The sequence below is a fragment of the Sciurus carolinensis genome, chromosome 2 (genome assembly GCF_902686445.1).
Source record: "Sciurus carolinensis chromosome 2, mSciCar1.2, whole genome shotgun sequence".
NCBI lineage: Eukaryota > Metazoa > Chordata > Mammalia > Rodentia > Sciuridae > Sciurus > Sciurus carolinensis.
The window spans coordinates 38040786-38065924 of record NC_062214.1 but is presented as its reverse complement, the minus strand read 5'-3'; the positions used below and the strand labels follow the sequence as shown (position 1 = coordinate 38065924).

Below are 25139 nucleotides of genomic sequence, written 5' to 3'. Positions count from 1 at the left end.
TACTTAACAGATATAGGGTTAGCAGAAAACATATGTTCTTTGAGATTCAATCATGGAATTATGGCCCAAAATTGTTCACGCTCTATCTTCTAGGCTTTATTGATGTTAGGAATATTTATAAAAGAAACCTCTCTATCACTTTTTTCTTTCACTATTTTCCAGAGTTGATTAAAGAAACATGATTTGATTTGCAATTTCAAATGACTCGGGAGGGTATTCCAATAGATCACAGGCAGGAAATTATGCCATATACACAAGACAAGGCAGATGCTGCTGAATCTGACACTTAGAAAGACACACCTCTCCTTTTTACACATCTTCCTCATGTATGATTTTGCATTGGCATTTTTTTCTAGGGGAATGGGAAGGGAGAAATATCCTCTCAATATAAAGTGAGTCATCCTGCAGATCCATCAGCAGTACCAAAATACTGAATGATGGTTAACAACACACCAAAGCAAAACAAAACAAAAACCCTCAGCCAAAGAAATTTAAGAAATCACATTATCTCTTCATTTATATTGAGTTGTGAAGCTGTATAGCAAAGCTAATGCCATGCCTGTGAACTATGAAATAAACCTCTGTGCTAAATCTCTAACATGTTTTATAAGCAATGTGACTGCTTGCAATTAAGTTCTTTTCACTGTTCTTCTTGCTGTGCAAAAAAACAATTACAAAACTGCATTACCATGTAGCTTGTAGGACTTCAGGTCACGTAATGTTCACATAAGCAACCACAGTATATTTTCATTAGCATATGTACACACATATGTGTGTGTGTGTGTGTGCATGTGTGTGTGTTGGGCATCTTTCACCGTAGTTGTAAGCAGAACTTCCATACTTAAGCTCAATACCTGTTCAGAATTGGGGTCATCATGCTGGTTAGAGATATCCCCTCTGCCGACAAGCAAACTAGTCAAAAATGAGCTGTCTGAATCAAGTCTCCTGTTCTTGTAGACTTTAAATTCAGCCTTTGAAAGTGCAAACAACTTTCATTTATCCAACCTTGGCTCTCTTGAGTGAAATAGGAAATAGCAAAGTACACTGTGTTTGTCTATAAGTGTAGCCTTTTGAAAATTTTGAAACTGGCTAATGGGTTTCTCTTTCTCCCTCTCCTTCTCTCTCTGTCATCCGCAGATGAATCAGTAGCACCCACATTGCAGATGTAAAAGTAGATGAACACTTTCTTCTCTAACTATCATAAGCATTAGCAAATACATTCTCTAGAAAATTGACAAATAAGTCCATCTTTCTTTCAAATACTTAACTAGTTCATAGAAACTGTGCTTTCCTGAAATTCACTCCCTTTCAGTCTTGTCTTGCTTTTAATTTCTTCTTATTCAGCATGTGTTCCATAATATAGTCATCCCATTGCAACCCCTCTCATCTCTCCTTGTCCCCTTTCTCCTATGGATCTATGTGGCCGGTGAAACCTCAGTTTTGGTTGGACTCAATGACCCAACTTCTGTAGGCTAGGAGCCAAGCGGATGAGAGAGGGGGGAGAAAAACAAAAACAAAAACTGTCCAACTTGAAATACTTGCTTCATTTTAGATTCATGTTCTCAAACCTCAAATAAGTGAGTACTCAGTACTGTTTCCAAAACATGACTGCTTTGCCCCCACAACCTTACCTGCTGCAGTATCCAAGATGATTATTTCACATTTTCTTGCCTCAGATCTTCTACTCATGGTCATTGCTCCCCCCTCCTATTTCACTCATGGAACTAGGAGTCACTGGTTGATAAGTCTATTTCCACCAAATACCTACATTCCATCTGCAGAAATCTTCTTCTCTTTCTTCCCAACTGTTACATGTAATGAGGAGTCTTGCTGCTATCAAAGACCAATTCTCACACTTAGGCTCTTGTCTTCTAGAAGAATTACTTCTAGTCCTCTTCATTCAATAGTGCATCCTTGATCTCTCCCTCTCTACTGGAGTTTTCTCATCAGCCTCCAAGATGCTCAGGAATCTCTGATCTTAAGTGAACCAAAACACTCTTCCTGGACCCCATATTCACGGTAAAACTCCCCTAAGACACACCTACATATTCTATCTCCACTTCCTTACCTCCCATTGACTCCTTTACCCAGCAGACATGGCACCTGTTCCCATAATGCCTCTGACTTTGCTCTCATTAAGGTCATCAACAACCAATATATGGTCAAGTTGAATGGACATTTCTCTGTCCTCATCTTTACTCTGACAGCAGCAGTATTTGAGGGGGCCTCTCTGCTTAAGGCACTCCTCCCCATGATGTTTCTGTGACACCACAACTCTTGGTTTCCAACTGCTGCTTTGGTTATGTCATCTAGGTCTCAGCTCCTGGTCCATTTGACAGCCTCCCTGCTTGTTATCTTCACTTTGATGTCCTAATGGCATCTCATATTCTTCAGTTCAATATAAAGACACTGACATGTATCCTCCCTCTTAAAACTAGAAGCCGTCTTTGACTCCTTCCTTCTTGTTAATTCTGAAATTCAATCATCAGCACATCCTTCTGTCTCTGTCTTCAAACTCTCTCATAACCATCCACTCCTCTCCACCCTGATCCACATCCCATCATGTCTTGGCTGGATTACTGTGAAACTTTCCAACATGTTTGTGTCCTTTCCTAGACTCTTTGCAACTTAGACAGAGGAGTAGTTCAAAATCTCTTCAATGAATTCCTTCTCATCAATATTAAAAGTCATTTTTTTTATCATGACCTATAAAGTCCCTGCCTTTCTCTTTTCCAGTCTGATCTCCAGTCTCTTTTCTGTCTCTTAGCCAAGCCAAAGTCCTTCCCACTTCAACGCTTTGGTGCTTGTGATTCCATCTGCCTAACCAGCTCACTCTAGTCCTTTGCAGAACTGGCCCTTTCTTATCTCAGTTCAGGACTCAGGTGTCAGTCTTCCAGCCAGTCCTTCCTTGATATCACCTATCTTAGTAAATAGCTCTTGTTATTGCTCTTTTTCCCCTTTTCATGTCCTAAGCACCAATAACAATCTATAATAGTGACTTTCTATATAGGTTTACTTATGTTTGATCTCCCCTTCTAGAACATAATCTTGCTCTCTCTTGAATCTCTAGTGTGCAGCACCATGCCTGCTCATAATAGTCATGTGATATGTAAGTGCTGACTGAATGAATAGAATTGCAAAATGCCAACTATGTAGTTGGGCAATGGTCTATACTTATATATACATTATTTTATTTACTCGACTGGTTGCCTCTGAAATAAAATCAATCAATGCTCATTTAATTTCAGCCCCTAAAACAATGTAACAATGATTGTAATGTCACAGAATCCAGATACTTTAGAAGTATGTTTGCTCTAATTCTCTTCAGCTAAGTAGGACCATGACAACTCAAGATGTTCAGAAATGTGGCTTTGAGAAAGAGAATTTACTAGGATTCAGTCAACCTGGATTCTGGTACTGGCTCTATGATGAATGAGTGGTATGGTCTTGGGAAAATCCTTTTATTTCTCTGGATTTGGATTCTTCATCAGTAAAATGTGAAGCTGGGGCCTTCTTGCCAACAACACAATTCGGTGAGTGCCTACAACCTGCCTTCTAAGCAGCATCTGAACAAGGTGAGGGTGGGCTGAAGCTCTGATGAAGACCGGGTTTAACCCAGTGAGCAGAGTGGAGACCTTGTCTGAAGCCACATGCACAGGAACACCTGTTATGTGTCCACATATGCTGGACATATAACCAAATGCAGTGCACTTAGATGGTGAGGACCAAGACACAGAATCCTCTGAGGGCACCATTCTCCCACCAGCATCCACCTTAAGATAAAAATCACCAAGTAAAAGCTTTCCTCAGATATCAGGGAAAGCCTGCAGATGGCCTCCTGATGTCACTTCAGGCTGAACACTGGAGGTTTGTGGGTACTGAGATTTTCTTGTAAAGAGAGCCTGTGTTGCCTATGGATAGCTCCTCCCATCTGGGCAGGCTCCATCTTACTGGCAGGTTTCCATGACATTTCTATTTACACTGCATGAAAAACACCAACTCAAAGGAACAACAGACACACACAGGAGCCCTCAAAGTAAAGTAAATTGAGTTAATGGTTTGAGCAATCTTGGGGCAACCATTCAGAGGCTCAGAGAAAAGATGCAACCTCATAATTAGAGGGTAGCTCTTTGGAGCTGTGAGTCCATCTCTTTGTTTTCCCTTCTGTTCACATAAGGAAGGTGGGGACTTGTTCTTCTTGGTTCCATGGCATGCAGTTTTTCCTTTATTCGGAACCATATCATTCTATAATTGAATTAGCAAGGACTGTTTCAACCCACTTCCTTTCCTTTCTTCTCTGTCTCCCCATTTATGAGAGAATGTAAGGCCAAAACTGATGTTCACTTTGGAGTTATCTCAGACCTCAACAGAGGGCCTCGCCTTAGAGAATAAGAAGTGAAAGAACCACTGTGAGGCATGGGAATTGCACCAGAGCGAGCTTCAGGGAAATTAGGTCGGTGGGAAGAATTTGGAAGAAAAAAGCTGTCTCCAGCAGGCAGGCATCTTTCTAAAAACCCCAACTTGTTGTTTTCACCTGCTGTTCAATAGTTAGAACCAGTCTCCTTGTGATTTCATAGCTCTCTATAACTATATCCAGTTTCCTCTAGTTGATACTTACCCCCAGATTTATCTTATTTCATCAGGGTCTTTCAAATTGTCTTGCCTCCATCAAAATCTCAGTAAAGAATCCTCAGTTCTCAGTGTGGTTTGTGCATCTTCCTCATTGGACCAAGAAAGGGAGCAGAGAGGAAAGGATCTACTCTGTACTTAGCCATTTTCCAGCAAAGTGGATAGCTCAGCATTTTCAGGAGCAATGGATTAAACAGAGTGGATGCTATGATCACTCTTTAAGATGTTTCATTCCCTATGGGTTGATTAACTGCTGGAATAATGATTATATATTGAAAAAAAAATCATTCTGCATTTGTAGTTTTGAGAAGGCTAGTGATTTTGATTGTAGATGCTTCTTTCTCCACCACCTGGGTTGGACTTCCATGTTAATCAAAAACATCCTTTATAAGTAACTTTACTTTTTTCTCTTGTGAAAAATTAATAACACTCTTCATTTTCTAGTAGGCATAAGTCTGTTCTTTTCTAATCCAGTTCTCATGTCTACAAATGATAATAACTCTATGATATTTCCATATCAGGATTATGTGGAATGATGCCCACATGGACATTGAGGAAAAGCATATAATTAATATGAAGTTTAGTTTGGATATAAGTGGTAGGTGTTTAGTTTGGACTTGACCCCTAATAAAGGTTCACTTCACTGATAGGTGGTTCCAAATAAGTTAGTGAGTAATGGGATATGAACTTTGCCATTTTGCCTGATTTCAGTAAGATGGCCCTCTGGTTTGGAGAGACAGGCTCGCTCTAATGACTTTTCCCAAGACCTTGCAGAGTCTAGGGAAAAGGTTGGGGCATAAATATATAACTCAATTAGTTCAAAATAGCCATCATGTCAACTAGAGGGCTCTCAGACCAATGGTGTGACTTCTGACAGGGTTTGGGCATGTGTAACCACAGTGATATTTATTAAATGGAATGTCCATCTCGCAGCACTCTCAAAGGTATTCTTTTTTATCTTAAGTTACTGCTTCTCTTTATTGAACACAATGTCCTATAAAAAAGATATATGTCTACAATTGAGCTTTGAAAGAGGTCCATGGGGCCAGTTCCATTTCAAGGGAATGAAGTCAAGCAGTAAATTTGCTGGTCACTCTTTTCATATGGACTGTATCATAGCCAGCAGTTGGTCTTTGATGTCCTAACAATAGCACTGGGTCCCAGAGGCAGAGGAGCACCTCCATAACACCAAAACTACTCCACATTCATTAAAATTTGGAGGCTGGTTTGCAAAGAAGCAGACATCAGAGAGCCCAGAGTGCAGGCTTCAGGGCTGCAGATTACCTTTGCTAGTGAAAAACAGTCATCTCCTCTACACTATTTTCTCCACCTGCTGCATTCTTTACTATATTTTTAATTGAGGGTGACAGTCATACAGGGATATGCATATTTATGACTATATAGATCAGTGAAATTTTGCACGAGGACACCTGTGTGGTCAACATTCAGATTAAGAAACAGATCTCTCACTGTGCTCCCTTCTAGCCATTTTTTTGACAAGGTGGGAACCAGTGTCCTCATTTCCAACAGCAGAGATGCAGTCTTCCTGGTTTTGATTTTTATATAAACAGTATTATCCAGCCGGTAGTCTTCTGTGCCTGGCTTTTTCACCCAACATTGTGAAACTGTGCCTGTTACATGTAGTTACCATTGGCTCCTTCCCACTGTGTGCTTTAATGCCATTTTATCCATCCTACTGTTGATGGGCATTTTGGGTTGTTTCGAGGTTGGGATTATTTCAAATAATGCTGCCATGATGATTCTTTCTATCACCCTTTGTGTGCATAGACGAATACATTTCTGTTGGGTACATAACCAGGGTGGAATTGCTGGGTCAGTGGTATATAACTATTTCATTTTAGTTGTTGCTCTGCATAAATAGCTTTTCTAAGTCATACTCCCATGAGACTGCTCAATGTTCTCACCAACACCAGGTCTTGATTTTTTTTCACTTTGCCATTCCAGAGGCATAATATAGTATTTTCACACTTTTAGTGATCACATATTCTTTCAAAAATCATTTTTCCTTTCTATTTTAGCTACTCCATTAGTGCTCAATTTTGTGGCCCTCCATCAAATAACTAAATTATTTTGACAGCGAGAATAAGATTGGTTCCAACTCAACATTTGTGGTACAAAGAGAGAAGAAAGAAGATACGATAGAACATATGTAAAGTATGATGGGGTCTAAGAGGTTGTGCTGAATAAATGATAGACATGGTCTACTAAAAGACAAACAAACAAACAACAACAACAAAACAGAACAAAGGATAAATTTCTTTGGGGATAGAGGGACCTGGAAAATATAACAGAAAAAGATCGGGAATCAGAATGGCCTGCAAGCTGTTAGATATTAGCAAAGTAATGACATAACTAAAAAAAGCAAATGTGACCAAACTACTCTTGAGTAGGGAAACTTGAAACTGTTTCCACTTGTTTCCCAAAAGACCATGAGAAGATGAACTTTGTGACACACTTAAGGAAAAAGAAAATCTGGTTGGTCACAAGGAAGACCTTCTTCTGGCCAGAAACAGCAATTAAAAACTAGAATATACAACTCACATAGCTTGTGGAACTTCTGTCCCCAAGCATGTCCTGCTTCTCTTGTTATGTCTGGGAAAGGAAGGTAGGAAAGGGCACCCTTCATCAGGGAAAGTGGTTGCAGTCTGAAACTGTTTAAGCCCCATGAGTGATGAGTAACATATTTGTGGGCACAGTTCCACTCCTACCATGTAGCGCATGATTTTTTAGCAGCGAAAGGATGAAGGAAGATGGAAAGAGGTGGATGTGTGTATCTTGAATCAGAAACAGCATATGTGTCGAGGGGTGGGGGAAATAATCTTTGCTGGCACTGCACCAGCAGGATGGCTTAATCGGGAGCCCACCCCAGCTCTCATTTCTCAGGCACAATTACCCTGAGGCTCACCCTTCCCCTCAAAGTAACTCCGGATGCAGAGCCAGGCTGAGCAGCTTCACAACACAGCCTTCACAGATGGAGGAGCCCACTAGAAATGACATCTCTTGAGCCCCTGCTCCCCTGGACTTTCCATGTGGAAAGCAGAGAGATTCTGTGTGACCAGGAGGCCAGCTGCTTCCCATGCCTCTTCTCTGGACCTCCCCTTACTCCTTTCTTCCTTCTCCCACATGAGAAAAGACGAAAATTGCCTTTTCAGAAGCACCACCGGTAGGCATGAGGCAGAACATGTACCTTCTCTGTAGAAAGCAGCTGCATGAAACCAACCAGGACCACATAGGTTCTGTGATGTTTCCCTATGTCAGGTGCTAAGAAGAAACCCTTGCTAAACCTCAATTTTCTACCATTACTCTATCTCAGTTTTTTTTTTTTTAACTGCAAAATGGGGATGATCCTCACTGGTCAATTATGAGAACAAAAGGACTAAATAAATATAAATAAATTCCTAATAGCAGTGTCTGTCACAGTGGAAGCTTCTGTATCATCACCATCACCAGTTCTGAAGATGCAGTTCAAAAATCAATAGTATTCTCCCCTGGGATGTCTATTCTTAGATAAGGAAAATGAAATTCATAGAGTTGATGTGACTTGCCTAGATCATGCAATCTGATAATACCAACACCTGTAAGTTAAAATTTTATTACGTGCCATGGGAGGTCCTTACGGCATTCTAATCTTCCAGTGACTTAGCTGTTATTATTCCATTTTACTGACTGGAACACAGAGACACAGATTTTTGCATAGGGCACAGCTTAGAAGCAGAGATGGAATCTAAATAACTACAAAGTCCATGGTCACACTTTGGAAGCTCTGTTGGACTTTGTGATTTACGTTGGTTGATGGGAGGTGGGACCAAGGCATGATCCAAACAAAAAGATAACATGTGTTTTGCATTGGGTCCACTTTCTCCTTTCTGTACTTTTCATCATCCTGAGAGAAAGGCGTGGTAGACAGTCTGCTGTAACAGAAGAGTAAAAGATGCATTGAGCAAATCCAGACCCAACCCATAGCTTGGAGTCATACTCCACCCAAATCTTCTGAACTCTAGTTGACCCACTGACCAATGAAGGTGTCAATACATGCTTCCAAGGAAGGTCATTAGGTGTAGTTTGTCCTGTAATATTATTGGGCAATAGTTGACTAATGTAGGACTGGAGTAAATGCTTTCTGAGACTTGCAACTTGCAAAAAAGCACGCATCTATATGGTGTTTCTTAAATGGTGACCTGCCTATGAACAATCTTGGGGACCTTGTCAAATTGTACATTTTGATTCAGTAATTCTGGATGAGGCCTAAGACTTCTTTTCTTTCCTCTTTCAGGGGTCCTGGGGAATGAACTTGGGTACTTTGTCCCTAGCCTTTTTTATTTTTAATTTTGGGACAGGGTCCCACTAAGTTGCCAGGTTGGCCTTGAACTTGTGATTCTCCTGCCTTAGCCTTCTCAGTAGCTGGAATTACAAGTGTGTGCCACTGTGCTTGGTCTAAGACTTATTTATCTACTTATTTGTACCAGGGATTAAACCCAGGGGAACTTAGCCATTGAGGCACATCCCCAGCCCTTTTGAAATTATTTTTTATTTTGAGACAGGGTCTGGCTAAATTGCTGAGGCTGGTTTTGAACTATAATCCTCCTGCCTCAGCCTCCTGAGCTGCTGGGATTACAGGTGTGTACCACTGCACCCAACTAAGACTTATTTTTTAACAAGCTCCCAGGAGATACTAGTACTGCTAGTCCACAGACAGAATTCTGGATATAAGGGCTAAGATGCCATCCTGGGCTTCTTAACCATTTTTCCGGGCCACATCTGCACCTGAACATTTGAGAAATGAAGAGGGCCACCTTATGTGCAAGGGAAGGACAATCCTTCTGCTCATAATGAGAATTCTCTGTGGGTCCTTAATCTGCACTCCCCTAATGTTGGCTCATGTTAATATTTCCTCAGCCTATTTTATGGGCTAAGAATTAGAGACACATAATGGAATTATACAATTATCCCTTTTTAAAAGTTTTGCTCTTTCTGTTTTCTGAAATTTGAGGGTTTTCAGCAATAAACCTGGATTCCAATTTATTTCAGGCTCATAACCCAAATCAGCCTTAAAGTCACAAAGTAACTGAGGCCCCAGAAGACAAAATCTATCTCGGTTCTCTTAGCTTGCTGGCAGAAATGAAATGGGAAGTGGCACACATCTGTAATCCCAGCGACTCCGAGAATGAGGCAGGAGGATCACAGGTTCAAAACCAGCCTCAGCAACTTAGCAAGGCTCTAAGCAACTTAATGAGACCCTGTCTCAAAATACATTTAGAAAAAAAGGGCTGGGGATGTAGCTCAGTGGTTAAGCACCCCAGGGTTCAATCCCTCATACAAAATTAAAAAAATAAAAAATTCTACCATAAAAAAAAAAAGAAATGGGAAAAAGACAGTGAAGGGACATGGGGCAGCAGCAGCACAGACACAGGACACTTTTCTAACTGGCTTTCTGGTCTAGTACCCAGTTTTCATTCCCCATTTCTATCCCCTCCATGACCACCACCACCACTATCACCACACCTAAAGAACTAAGCCCCATGAGATTTTTGTTCTTTGGACATTCTGAAAACAAAGAATTCTTTCTAAGGAGATAGGTCTCTCTCTTTCCTTCAGGTTTTCATAAACTGAAGGTTTGTGGTCACAGACTGATATTTTAATTGCAGAAAAACATCATCCTGAAACTCAACTTTCAAATTCTGAGAATATCAATGGTGCCTCTGGGTTGTTGTAGATCCTAAATATTTTATGTAAGTTTATTAAAAATATTGCCATAAATTTCTTAATAAGCTAAACATACAATTGCCATATGACCCAGCCATTCTTCTTCTAAATATTCACCCAAGAGAAATGAAAGCATATGTTCACACAAAGACTTAGAACCAAATGTTCACTGCATCTTCATTTTAATAGTTCCCAAATTGGAAACAACCTAAGTGTTCTTCAGTGAGCCAATGGATTAGCATATTGTAGATCTAGTCATACATTGGAGTACTAATTGGCAATAAATAGGAACAACTTCTCTATGTGCAGAACAAAAAGGACAGATCTTAGAATTATCATGGTAAGCAAAGAAGCCATAGCATGTCATCCTGTGGATTTTGTGTGATTCCACTGGCATAAAAGCCTAAGAGATATAAAACTAATATAGAGAGATAGAAGGCAAACCATCAGTCTCCTGGAGATTGCTGGAAATCACAAAGAGGCACAAGAATATTTTCGGAGATAGTAGATTTATTTATCATCTTCATTATAATTATGGTTTTGGCAGGTGTCAATGTTGTCAAATTATTCACTTTAAATATGTACAGTTCAATTTGATCCATTGATCCTCAAAAAGTTGTATTAAAAAATAGTAAAATGACTGCCACTGTCCTCCTTACTATCTCCAAGGGATACCTGGGAACTAAAGCATAGTTCTTCTTTTGTCTTTGTCATTGGCATGAATGTTCTCTCAGGATGCCATGGGAGTAGCATAAACCTGAGAATGCTGTGATATCATTTCCAGCTTCCCTGCATCCTTCACCTAGAGTCTAGACATAGCTTGTTATTTTTGAAAATAGATATGCAGTGTCCAGTAGGAAATGACCTGGTGTATTGCATCCAAAGTCTAACTGCCCTTCCCAGGTCACTGCTGTTGAATATCTGAGGGTTAAGGTACCCCAAAATGCAAGTCTGGCAGCTCAGGGACCTAGACTTGAGGACATAACTCTTTCATTCCATGGACTCTTCCAGGGGAAAAGAAGGGTGTGGCTTTCTCCTGCAGGCTTCATGTCACAGAGAGCACTCTGTGCAAGATGACTTGGTTTACTAAAATGGGCATGGGTCAAGGCCAACAGGAAGAGGGGTATTTAACCTACTGTTTTTACTTCTACTCAGTTTACAGAAATAACTTTCCAGTGACACATGATGGTCTGTGCTTGGGGAGTTGGTGCTAAGTTATTTATCAAAGTACCTTGGCCTCTGCCTTTCTTCAGGCATTAGATGACAAACCTCATAATCCTTGGAGGGTTTCCCCATTGTTACTCATCCTCCCGTCTAAAATAGTAAACGACATGGGCTCAACTTCTCAGGAGAAAAAGAACCAATTATATCTCTAAACATCAGGAATTTGTAGTCTATGCATAAGCTGACCTTTTCCAGCTTTGCTATTTAGAAGACCCTCTTTCTGACTGCTCTGAGAAAGTGTGGGGTAGAGAATTCTGTTGCTGCCCACAGCACATCCCTTTCTGAGGCTAATAGCCTTGGTCATTATTAATGACAACAATAAGAAGCAGGTGTCTCCTGGAAACTGCTCTGTCGCTTCCTGCAGATTTCCTACCTAGGAAGTAGTTACTATCCTAGTGACTAATATTTAAATAGTGTGTCATTTAGTATGGCTCCTCTCAGAAGCCTACCTGAGACATCTCCCAGAGATGGTCCCCCTGCCCCCTGAATTTCTGGTAGGGAAGGGAAAGGAAGGGAGGGAAGAAGAAGAGTATTCAGGGCATATTATCAAGCCAGTGACCAAGGTGATCAGAAAGTACTTAATCCCAAGAGGGTCACTGAACACTAGCAGGTTGGTTTATCACAGTGCTCAATTTCATCTCTTGGTTCATATGTCACAGAAGGCAAAAAATTAAGTTTCATATATTTTATGTTCACAGTTTCTTATTAAATTCCTATAGATTATATAAAATTTAAATAAGATGCAAAGTGAGAACTGCTTTTTTTCTAACAACATACTCCATTGCAATTTCTTTGAACTTACAACATAAAACCAGACATTGAATTTATTTATTTACTTATTTAAAAAATTGTAGTTGTAGATGGACAGAATGCCTTTATTTGTTATGTGGTACTGAGGATCAAAAATAGTGCCTCACACATGCTAGGTATGCACTCTGCCACTAAGCCACACCCCAGTCCCCAGGCATTAAATTTATGCCCCTGTCCCATACTTTATATATATAATCTCCTGTCTTTGGGGGGACAGTGGAGGTAGAAGGACATTCTTAGTTGACAGAGAATAAAGGGGCTTCATCATCTACCCTTTTCTTTACAAATCATAAAACCAATTCTAAGTTAACCATTAACAAAGAAAAATATTCTCAGAAGATGAGGTGGGAAAGCAGAACCAAAGAAAACACTAAATGTAGTAAAATAAAGCCAGTGAAACAAATTCAACTGAGATAACTGTTGAATTTGAACTGAGATAACTGTTGAAGTCAGAGGAACTATTACAAAATCATCTTCAGCACCTGCATAAGACATTTCTTCAAAAGAGAACCACACACCTGCTTGTGAACACGGTTAAGTGCTACTTGTATGACATATAGAAGATGTTTGGGGATTCCGTGAGAGGTTTTAGAACCCAATCAGATTCTTTTTCATAATGGATAGCTCTCCTGGCATCTGAGGACATCTTCCAACCTCAAAGAACAATGCCTTTTAGTTCATGGCTGGAAAAGAATGATTAGGTGGCTGCAGAAATAAGATAACTTTTTTTTGTTTGTATAAAAGGAACTGAAATTATAGTGCTTCAGTTCAAGGAGGCCAACCAAGCATTTGTGTCTAATGTCTTTTCCTTCTCTAAATTTTACTGAGAAGGCAGAAGAAACACAAAAATCAATCTAAAACATTAGTGGAAAACTGAGAGGTCCACCCAAAGAAGAGGGACTGATTTTGGTAGATATGAAATAAAGGGCAACCAAGTGAAAGTGACACTGCAGAGCTGAGACAGTGGAAGAAAAGTCTCTAAAGAAAGTGAGTCTCTCCCAAAGAATTCCCATAATAATGACAAGGACCATGTGTCAGTCTCACCACTAGATATTTACTTATGGGAAATGAAAACATTTGTCCACAGAAATGTTTTTACAAGAATACCAAAATAATGTTATTTGTGATATACAAAAAATTAGAAAGAACCCAAGTATCCATTGATGGGGAATGGATAAACAAAATGATGGCACAATGGCATATCACTCAACAATAAAAAAGAGAAATCTACTAATTATATAACATAAAGGAATCTCAAAAACATTATGTCAAGTGAAAAGAAATCAGACACAGAGCAAAATGCATACTGGTTGATTCTATTTATATGAATATCTGGAAGATGCAAAACTAATCTTTGATTGTGGAAGTCTGACATTGGTTGCCTTCAAAGTAAAATGATACTCTACCTCCTAGTTGTGATGGTAGCTATTCGGGCATACACAAATGTAAAAATGGAACAGAGTCCTTAAGATTTATCCATTTTATTCTATGTAAATAATATATATATATATTTTTTTAATTTAGAGAGAGAGGTAGGAGAGAAGGGAGAAGAAAGAAAATAATGGTAAGGAAAAGGAAGTAAAGAGAAGAGGAGAAGCAGGGAGAGGTGAGGCAAGGCAGGGCTAAAAGAAGATGAGGGGAAGCTGAGAGAAGGAAACTGATTAAAGAGTAAAAGAGATAATTGACATATGCCTGGGTTTCAGAGTGTCTGAATCTAACAAATCTAACGTTTTCACCCAATATTCACTGTGAGGGCTCAGTTATGGGATACTTCATACAGAGCACCAGAGAAGATTGGGCCAAGGCAAAAAAACATGCTTTAAAAACACAGAGATAAAAGTATGAGAGCAAAAATTAAGGGGCAGAGAAGAAAGACCCTGACATCTCAATATTAAATTCCAATGCCTATAATAAGAGTACATGGATATTGGAAATAAACAAAGAAATAACTAAAGATATTTTCTCAAGTTGAAGACAAACTCAGGGCTTCTCACCAAAAGTGTACACCACATGCTGAACAGAACTAACAGCTAAAGGTTTGAATCTAAACCTGATGAAATTTCTGAACATTATGTATAAAAAGAAAAAATCTTAAACTTCAAGTTCCTAAAAAAATCATCTAAAAATATTGCATTAAATTTTCATGTGAAGCATGAAGTAGTATAATAAAATTGAGTTATATCTTCAAAATTCTGATAGGAAACAAGATGAACTAGAGCCAACTGCTAAGTTAGCATTATTTATGTCAAACAAAGATGAAACTATAGGTTCTCAGAGTGTTTACAAGTGATAAACTTTTTCTGAAAGCATTTTTGAGAATTTATTCCAGCAATACGCGGTGAAAATATAGAAGCCCAAGGAGCCGCAATATATAAAATTTAAAAATAAGTAAATCTTACAGTTAAGATAATTATTGGGAACATAATAAAACTGGTAAGAATTGATTGCTATGGTAAGGGAAGAAGAGAAAGAAAGAAGAGAAGGAAGGAAAAAGAAATATTCTAACACTAAAAATTCAGAAAACATGATTAAGATTTTAGAGATAGCAGACAAACAAAACAGAGAAAAAGCATGTCAGAAGTTTTTTTTTTTTTTTTTTTTTTGAGAGGGTTTAGGCTATAGATACTGATGAATTTTCAGCATTGATAGAAAAATATAAGTAAACATGTTTGTTAAAATGTTAAAAGTAATAGGAATAGAACACATAACTTACAAAACTTGAGAAAGATAAAAAATTGTATTTATTAAAATAATATTTAAATATTAAGTAATTAAGTGCCAATCTCTGATAAAGCACATAGCATGCATTCAATCTTTTAATCCTTACAGTAGCACTACAAAACAATTACTACATATACATTTTGTAGATGAGAAAATCTAGACATGGAGAGGTTAAGTCTCTTGCCAAAGTCATGCAGGAAAGTTGGGGAGGAGGAAAGGGAATAAAAGGGAAAAAAATGAAAAGTTTGAGAACAGCAAATAAAATAGAAAAATACCTTCAAATTTATCAGTAAACAAAATAAATATGAGTGGGTTAAATTTATTTATGTATTACATGGGAAAAGAAAATTTAGCTGTAGGTTATTAAAAAGAGAGATTTAATTATTGAAAAGCAGAGGAAGCTTGAAAATAAAGGTTGGAAAAATAAACCCAAATGAATGACAAAAGAAAGCAGGAGTGGCCAGATTAATATTAGACACAAAGTATTTAAGACACAAGGCAATAAAAGAAACAAGAAATTTTACTTCAATAAAAATACAACCACAAAAAAGACATTTTATATCCTAATGTCATGGATTCTAAAAATGTAAATAAAAAATTAGGAGAACAAGGATAACAAGAATATACAATACCACAGCCACAGGGTAAGAATGCAATTATTTTCTTTCAGAAATTAGCAGAGAAGTAGAAAATAAATTAGTCTAGATATGGAGGATTTCTATAATAAAATTAACAATTATGAGTCTTATAGGTCTGCTTGTATAAACCTACTAAGTCTCTGGGATTATAGATGTGCACCATCGCACTTGGTTCTGGGAAAACATAAATTATTAAAATTGACTAAGGAAATATTATGCAATTTTAATGGAATATTGACTATAGAATAAGTTGAAATATTAATCCCAATCTCAACAAAGGAGATACCAAATTTAAGAGGATTTTATGAGTATTTAACAGTCTCTTAATAAATTTTTATTAAAGTGCAATAGTGAAAAAAAATTAAAAGATTCTGAACTCATGCCATGAACTATAAGGATCTCACTACTGAAATGAATAATGTTACCTCTCATGCACACACCAAAAACCAAAAAACTAAAAGTATATATTGCTAAGTGTAGATTTTCTATATTCCAGAACTAACAAAGTGGAGAATGTAATATAATAACAAACTTAAAAAATAATGTATAAAACATGAAAAAGTGAAGAAAACTATAGAACTTTACTCATAAAACATACTTGTACCATATCCTCAGTGAAAGAATTAAAAATGGAAAAACAATTTTCCTCACCTTAGCCCAAAATATTTAAAACAACTCTTATTAGGATCTGTTATGGTGTAGATATGAGGCATCCCCCAAAAGTTCATGTGTGGGATAATGCAAGAAAGTTTAGAGGTGGAATGATTGGGTTATCAGAGCTTTAACCTAATCAATGCATTAATCCTCTGATAGAGATTACCTGGGTTGTAACTGTAGGCTGGAAAGGTGTAGCTAGAGGAGGTGGGTGAATAGGAGCAGCCCTTGGGGTTTATTTTGTCTCTAGTGAGGGGAGTCCTCTCTTTCTGCTTCCTGGTGCCATGTTCTGAGATGCTTTCCTCCACCACACTCTTCTGCCATGATGTTCTGCCTCACCTCAGGTCAATAGCAATGGAGTCCCCCATCTAGAGACTGAGACCTCTGAAACTATGAACCCACAAGTAAACTTTTCCTCCTCTAATTGTTCTTGTCAGGTCTTTTGGTCACAGCAGACAAAAAGCTGACTAAAATGGGATCTTAATGAATTTTAAAGCAAAATTATTCCAAAATGCATTTGAGAGAACACATTTTATAAGAATCTCTAAGAAAAAAAAATTTAAAACAGACATAATAATTTGCCCTATTAAAACATACTATGAAGTTACATTACATGAATAGTGTGGTGTTTGTATGTGAACAGACAAAAGAAACAGACTTATGTGTGAAAGACAGAGACAGACTGATGTATATGGAAAACTTCAGCATGTATTAAAGGTGTTACTTTGCATGAATGAAGGTAGATTGGAGTATTTAACAAGTATCATAGGACAACTGACTATTCACTTGAACAAAAGCAAAGTTTTATCTTTTAAACCCACATATAACTTCAAAGTAGAATGCAACTCAAAGCAAACAAACAAACAAACAAACAAAAAAACTATGAAAGTATTAGAATAGAGTACAAAGAGTTTTTAATCAAAAGTCATAGGGAAAAGATTCTGAGTTGATTACATTTAAGAGAGAAAGTTGGTGCATGGCCAAAAGTAGCATAAGCAACATTAAAAGACAGGTGCAAGATACAAAATATACAAGACAATGGATCAATATGTAGGTATTTTGCAAAGATGTGCTCAACAATTTCCTTCCATTCACAGGCTCCTTCACAATGTGACTTGGTGTTCCTCTTACCAAGGGGCAGAACTGATGTCCTGTCCCTCCTAAAAACAAAGCTGAGCCCAGGGTTTGAGTAGGTCATAGAATGTAACTAAAGTGCTAATATGTGCCAAGTTTGTTCAGAGGCCTCGCAACTCCTGCTTTTATTCCTTCCTGCTCTGAGTCCATCATGTAAAGACATGCGAGCCAGTCTCTTGAAGGATGAGAGACTATGGGGAGAGGGGAACTAGATGACAGTCAGCACCAATGATGAGTGAGGTCATTATAGATCATCACACCATGTCAATGCCACGGATGGCTGTAGCAACATGAGTAATTTCAGGGGAGCTCAACTGAAGAACCACACAGCTGAGCCCGTAGCAAGTTGCTGACCTACAAACTCACAAGCAAATGATATGGTGGTTGTATTAAGCCACTAAATTATGGGGTAGTTTGTTATGCAGCAATAGCTAAGTGGGACAAATATTCATCATTTATAAAGAATTCCAGCAACAAGAGTATAAAGCCTGATGGGAATATAGGCAAATCAGGAAGCAAGAAATATAAACGGCTGTTGACAGGAATCTTGTTGATGGATGGGAATGATAATTTGGGATCCACAGTCAGTCTGCCTGGGTCAAGTCCTGCTCCTGCCCCACCACAGCTGTGTAGCATTGCACTTAAATTTCTTTGGTCTTCCATCGCATCATCTGTGAAATGGGCTTGGTACTCCTAGCCCCTTTTTATCTATGTTTCACTTTCTGTGGTTTGAGTTAGCAGTGGTCAACTGTGGTCTGAAAATATTAAATGGAAAATTCCAGAAATAATTTGTAAGATTTAAATCACACTTTATTTTGAGTAGTGGGATGCAATTTCTTTTATTATAGTATATTGTTACAACTGTTCTATTTTATTACAAGTTATTGTTGTTAATTTCTTACTATGGCCAATTTATAAATTAATCTTTATCATAGGTAGGTAAGTATAGGGAAAAAAACCCATAGTATAGATAAGGTTTGGTACTATCCTTGTTTTTTAGGCATCCATTGGAGGTCTTGAAACATACCCACTGTATCCACTGAAGACAAAGGGGGACTGTTGTCTATAAAGATAACCCTTGGGGTCATTGTGAGGAATTTTACTTGTATGAAAAAGTGTTGCTTTTGATGCTCTTGCAATATGGCTCAGATGAAGCAGTGAATGCAAGACGTTAAACTGTTTTATTAAAGGCAATGGATGGATGAAGATGGAAAGTGCTCATAAAGATGGCAGTTAGAAGACTGAGAACAAAGTCATTTCATTACATTTTGGAGTGTTTGGTTGTTTTAAAAATGATCAATTCAATGTTTTATGATACTTGTTTAAATCCCACTGAGCTCTAATTTTATGACTAAAAATCATGATTCTAAGTATGACTGAGATTTATTAGAAAGACACCCACTGGATTCCACAAAGAAGATAGCATTACTATGACTATAATTACCCTTGCCTGTAGATTCTATATTTTGAGATGTTCTGTCCTCCAGACTGCATTTGTAATGCATTATTGTTTTCTCATTATTAATTGAAGACGTGAAAGAACTGATCTGCGTAGCTGATGACCACGGGACAGTTATTCCAATGAGGAGGTGAGATTTCATTCAAAAGTTTAAAAAGTTGATGTTTTCTTGAATTTCATATGAGTGCAGACAACTAACTGTACAATGTATTATTTGAATTTTTTTTAAAAAATTGACAAAAATACAAGATTAACATCATTATTTTCATGAACCATTAACCAATAGAGATAGTGTGTTCAAAGCATTTTACTGCCATCTGGTAACAGCATACCTAGAGTACAAGGTTGGTCATTTACATCGTCAAAAATGTCTCCCCTAGAATGTTGAAACTACCAATAAATTTGTTGGTTCATGTTTGCATTTATGTGTGTATAGAATGTATGTATCATATATGTGTATATATGCATATATAGTTCATGTTCAACACAGGATAACTGTCAAGATGCATTTAAAAATGTAACTTGTTAAAATATATTTTCTTTTTTGTAGCCAGTATTATGAGTTTAGTGAGCACTTGAAATACAAGTATAGAATTAGGAATATACCATGCAAAATACATAAAACACATTTTTGCACTATAAAATAACAAATGTCAATTAAGGAGCTTTCTAGCTCCTTAATTTAGGTAACCTAAATGCAAAATACATAAAACACATTTTTGCACTATAAAATAACAAATGTCAATTAAGGAGCTTTCTAGCTCCTTAATTTAGGTAACCTGGGGTAAGTTACCTAAATTCAGTGTTTCCATTTGAAATGGGAATAATGATAGTACCTAATTCATGGGGCTTTTTAGGATTAAGAAAATTAATATATGTAAAGTGCTAAGAAGAGTGCTTACCACATAAAAGGTACTTAGCTGTTATTTTTGTTATTTCTACTGCTGTTTTATTGGGTGTCCTTGATATGTCCAAACCACCAAATCTTTAAAAACTGTGTTTCTTTATAAATGATTTCAAATATACTACAATTTGGGTAAATTCAACATTGCACATTTCTGACTAAACTAACCTCACATTTTAGAATGTTTTAAGCAGAGATAAAGACAGAAATGATGTGTAAGAATTGATTAATTTTCTGGTAACTAAGAAGGGCTGTAGCAGCTTAGACACTGCAGAACCAACAAATTTAGATGGGGCCTAAGACTTGGGTTTCAAATGTCTGGTAAACAGAAAAAAATACAGCATCTGCAGTTTTGTCTTCAAATACACCTGCTATTAGCAAATTCACTTTCAGGGCCTGAAAGCAGCAGACTAATAAATGTCTTTTGCAGACCTCCCTACTTGGCAAAACATACTCTGTCCATTTAAATTGTAATGCCTTTGGAGAATCAGAGGGCCAAAGAAATAACTTTGGTCAGGAAGAATATAAAACTTTTACAATAACAAATTACCAAAAAAAAAAAAAAAAGAGTGAAATTATGAACTAACCTGTTAAACTCATCATTCTGCTTGGATAAGTATGGGCTTTGAATGGACAGAATAACTGAACTCTATTACAAGATACACTGAAGCTGGTGGATTAGCAGCTACTTGGGACCCAAGATATTCCTAAGAGCATTGCTATAAGTCCTCCATTTCTTCTGTCCTCTTGGGGCAGTTCTTCAGTCAAAGCACCTTTTGAGAATTTGATCCACTTCCCTTTTAGAATTGCCAGTTCTACCAGCTGCTTCTCTCATTACCTTACTGTTGGGGTGGAAAAGGCCAACCCCAGGTTATTCTAATGATAGCAAACACCTCATAAAGAAATCTGCCAAATTTACTTTTCCATAGAACATCATTTTTATGGCTTTTCGTGAGTCCATGAGGAAAGAAAGCATCATGTATAAAATATGACTTCCAGAAATCTTGAAGATATTAAGAATCATTCCTACATTGTTAGGCTGGTGGTTGAACCACATTCTATAGGACAGTCATATATTTCCCCACAAGAACTTCGTCAGTCTGTCATTGTACCTGTTTACTCACAGGATAAAATGAGAGCTCCCCCCCAAAAAAGTAAAATTAGGACATTTTCGAAATATCCCAAATTTTAAAAACTTTAAGCTTGGGTGTATACTTTTCCATGTCTGGTTTTGTATTTGTGGGCAAGGAACCCCTTGCTTTAGTCTATAATACCCTGGCAGACAAAAAGCTAGGTACAATTAATCAACCGTTGGGAATGTGCAAACGTTGGCAAGTTTCATAACCTCTCTGTACCTCAGTTTTTGAATCTGTAAAGGGGGGATATTAACAGTACTGTGCCTCACAGCGTTATAAATTAAGCAAGTTAAATTCTGTAAAGCATTTTAAACTGTATCACATACTCAATAAGTGACAGAAGTATGTACATGGATTCTTAAGAGTAAACTTTTTAGCAACAAATTACATAAAGAATATGCTTATCTCAACATGGCAGAGTACAGTTTTAGAGGGGATGATCTGAAGAACAGATTTTTTTTTTTTAAAGGAGGCAGAGAATCCCCCTGCCTGCTGATAAAATTCCTGCTCATTTTTACCTGTTCCCTAAGCCAAGGGCTGGCATTCCCCTAGAACCAAAAAGAAGCGCTTTCCGAGGTAGAAGCCGGAAATCCCTACCCCAGCGTACTTTTTCTCAGACACCGAAATTCACCTTGCGTCTGCCCGCCCACCACGCCCTCCCCAGTCGTGACTCCTCCCCTGACTTGGAGCTGAATTAGATCAACGGAATTCTATTTCTAAAGGGATCTTCAAAGGGGCTGGTCGCTGGGAAGAAGTCTCTGCTATAAGTTTAGAAGCCAAGGGCAACCCCGCCACAAATCACGACAGGTGCCTTTCCCTGCACCTTTCCCAGGGCCAAGAGGTTACGCGGGGGCCTCTGGTGAGGTGCCGCAGTAGTACAGGAGGCAACGGGACTGCCTGGGGGAGATGGAGTTGTTTGGCTATTCTTAGGAAATTATGTTCTGACCTTTGGCATTACTGTCTAATGGGACAGATTAGTTCTTTCTTCCAAACGTAGTTCGGGATATTATTTTATAAGGTCTCCTTGTACCTCCCCCCACCTTTATCCCGCCTTATTTCAAGTCATGTTATTCAGCCTCTAAGGGGTCACCAAGACTAGCAGCCCTCCAAACCAAACACAAATCTCCACCTCCTCCACCTCCTCCGCGCATCCCAAGCCCTGGTACTTGACGTGGGACAGATCTGGATGGACTCATCCCGCAGAGCTCCGAGTCGGGTCCAGTCTCCAGGCACAGACAGCCGCTCTACCTCTGTTTAAACAGAACTGCCCAAACAGTTGCTCTTCGTTGAGGCGGAGGACCCGCCTCCTCGTATCCATCAGGGGCTAGCTCAACGCCCCGCCACCCGGTTTCCCCCTGTAGCTCACGCCCCTCTCCAGCGGCGCACTCACCTGCAGCTGGGGCCGGCTGGTGTTGCCGGAGGCGGCGTCTGGCCCGTCGGCTGCTCCTGAACCGCGCAGAACCGTGATGTGTAGAGTGAGCAGCAGCAGCCCCAGCAGCAGCAACAGCTCCGCCGCCAGTCGCACCATCCTCTTGAGGCGCGCGGCTTTAGGACCCGGCGCGGCGGGCGGCGGCGGCGGCGGTGGCGCCGGGGGAGGAGGAGTCGGAGCCCGGGAGCCGGACAGCGCGGCTCCCGCCTCGGCCCCCGCCGGGGCCCCGCTCCCCGGGCCCGCAGGGCTGGCGCTGGGCGCGGCGGGTCGCGCGGGGCCCGGGGAGCAGGAGCCGCCGCCGCCGCCACCGCCGCCGCACCACAGCGGAGCCACCGCGGGGCCCGGGGTGTCCAAGCCGGTTGCGGAGCAAACTCCGGCTCCTCCCGGCGGCGGCGGCGGCGATGGGGACCCGGGGTTGCCCGGGACCCAGGCCGGGCCAGGGGCCACCCTGCGGGCAGGGGGCTGCGGGGTCGGCGGCGGGGCGGACGCAGCCGAGCCCCCGAGCGCACATGGGCGCCCCAGATGTGGCCGCGACGCCGCAACTGGAGCAGGAGCGGCCGCCAGAGGAGCGCGGGGAGTAGGAGGAGGAGGAGAAGGAGGAGGAGGAGGAGGGCTTCAGCGGCCGCTCGGAGTTACCTCCACGCTTGGCTCCCCCGCCCTCGCCGCCCGGAGTCACTCACCCGGCGAACCACCTCCCTCACTCTGTACTCCTCTGAGCCGCCAACCTCGCTGCCCTGCACGCCGAGTCCTGGGGTGGGCTGGCTCCAGGTGGGAGCACCGGGTACACGGAGGTTGTCACAGTTTGGGGGCGGCCGGAGCGCCCCGCCGGCGCCCGAGTCCGCCTGATCGGCTGTGCCAAGTGCGCGCTGCCGAGATCGCTGTGGCTGGCGAGGGCAGAGCCCTCCCGCGCTCACTGAGAATCGGGGCTGCGGGTGAGTGGGGATGTCTAGGCGAGTTTAGAAACCTTTATTGGCAAAGTGAAGCTGGAGTTGTAAGTGATGGAGAACTGAGAGGGCGCTGGATAGAACCAGGTGTCTTTCTACGACTGTGCGCCCCAGCCCGAAGCAGGCGGGGATCGGGAGGGTGACAAAGTGTGGTTCCAGAAGGGTCTTGACACTTGCTCCTGAAGGCGGGTCTTTCTGATCCCTGGGTGCAGCAGATCCTGCGTCCACCGCGCCCAGTAAGAGCCTGGGAAGGGAGGTGGGTCTGGTTCGCTGGGCGTGCGTCTACTTCAGCGCGCAGGTGTCTGAGCAGGAAGTTGCTGGGGCGCGTTGCTCGAGGCTCGGGCGCTCAAGACGTTGGTGACCACTAGAAGTGACTCTCAGCTCTGGCAGTCTGGAATCTGGGGGGCTTATCCCGGGGGTGCCGCGCCAGGAGGGGGTTTGGGGGCTGCCGTAACGCAGCCGCTGCTCCTGGGCCACCGCCTCATGACCTCTCTGCAGCCTCGGGCTCCCGCGCGCGGGTCATGCCTTGCAAGGTTCTGTTAGCCAGTGGAAGAGCTCTCGGGGATCCAGCTGAGGGTGCGGGATCTTCGCTTGGTATGCTGTAGTGAACTGGGTTCAGCTGTGGGCTCAGGTCTCCGAAGTGGCACCGCACGTTTCCTTTCCAGTTGGTCTTGCCCAGGCTCCCGCCTTCCCGGAGAGGTTCGGAGTGGCGGGCGCTCTCTAAGTCTGGAGCCTTTTATATTGGGTTCCCTCCGCCTCCAGCGCGGTTTCCTCCCTTCCTCCTCCCCTGAGCCAGCCCAGCTCTTCCCTCCCTGTGAGCCCAGCCCAACGGGCGTTCGTACACATCCGTTTCACAAATTGCCAAGCCCATCTCTCATCCTAGACCCCAGTGCCACCGGGATGAATCCTCCGGATTCTCCCTTGGTGAATGAAATTAAGTAAACAAACCAGACTTTCTTACTGGCGCTCCCCTCCACCTCACTTTCTGCCCTCATTCTCCGCGTCCTAGAAACTGATGAAAGATTTAAATAGAACTACTTTCTGAGTTCACGTCTTTACGCAAGGTACCCCAGCCAAGTCTTACCCAAATTAAGACAAATTCTTTCGCCATTCTCAGGTTCCTCAGGTCACCGCGGCATTTTGCAGAATTTAAATAGCGGTGGTTAAGGCATCCTACTCGAATCAGGTTTATTTTTATCCAGGAAAGGAAGCGCTAGCTTCCTCTTTAAAGATTCCTGAAGCATCTTTAAAATTCTAACCATGCCCAGCATCTTATTGATAAATTGGCAGCTATTTATAGAGCGCGCGATATCTTTTCCTTTTCCGTAGCGTTTTCGGTTTGGTTTGTTTCTTTGCAGAATAGGGAAGAGGTGTTTGGAGGGAGTGCTCACTTGGGGTTTTTAGGCGGCCTGGCCTGTCAGGCATTGTGATCTTCAGGATCTAAAATGCCAATAATTGTCAACTGGAGCGCTGAGGGGAGAATTTGAAACAATAAACCGTCCGTGGTTCAGATGGGAGATCAAAGAGGGAATCCCGGCAGCTTTCAAATCCCATAAGGATCCTCCTGTGTGTTTTCTAATTAGAATCACTTAAGGGGGTGGGGTGAGGTAGAATTAGCCCAAGGGATGGAATATATATAAAATTCAGATGGCAAACTAGACTGCTGTAGCCAAAGACAGTCTAAGGATGGCTCTTACCGCAGTTGTGCAACATTGTGATGTGGACACACAGGG

General features: G+C 40.8%; 1 protein-coding gene across 1 annotated transcript in view; it reads right to left on the bottom strand.

The window, feature by feature from the left end:
• Positions 1 to 22578, bottom strand: part of Ism1 (isthmin 1) — a 73600-nt gene extending 51022 nt beyond the window's left edge. Inside the window, exon 1 of the mRNA XM_047535131.1 lies at positions 22424 to 22578. Within this exon, the coding sequence (XP_047391087.1) occupies positions 22424 to 22561 (138 nt within the window). The 5' untranslated portion in view covers positions 22562 to 22578. The remainder of the gene's footprint in view (positions 1 to 22423) is intronic.
• Between the last annotated feature and the right edge of the window lie 2561 nt (positions 22579 to 25139).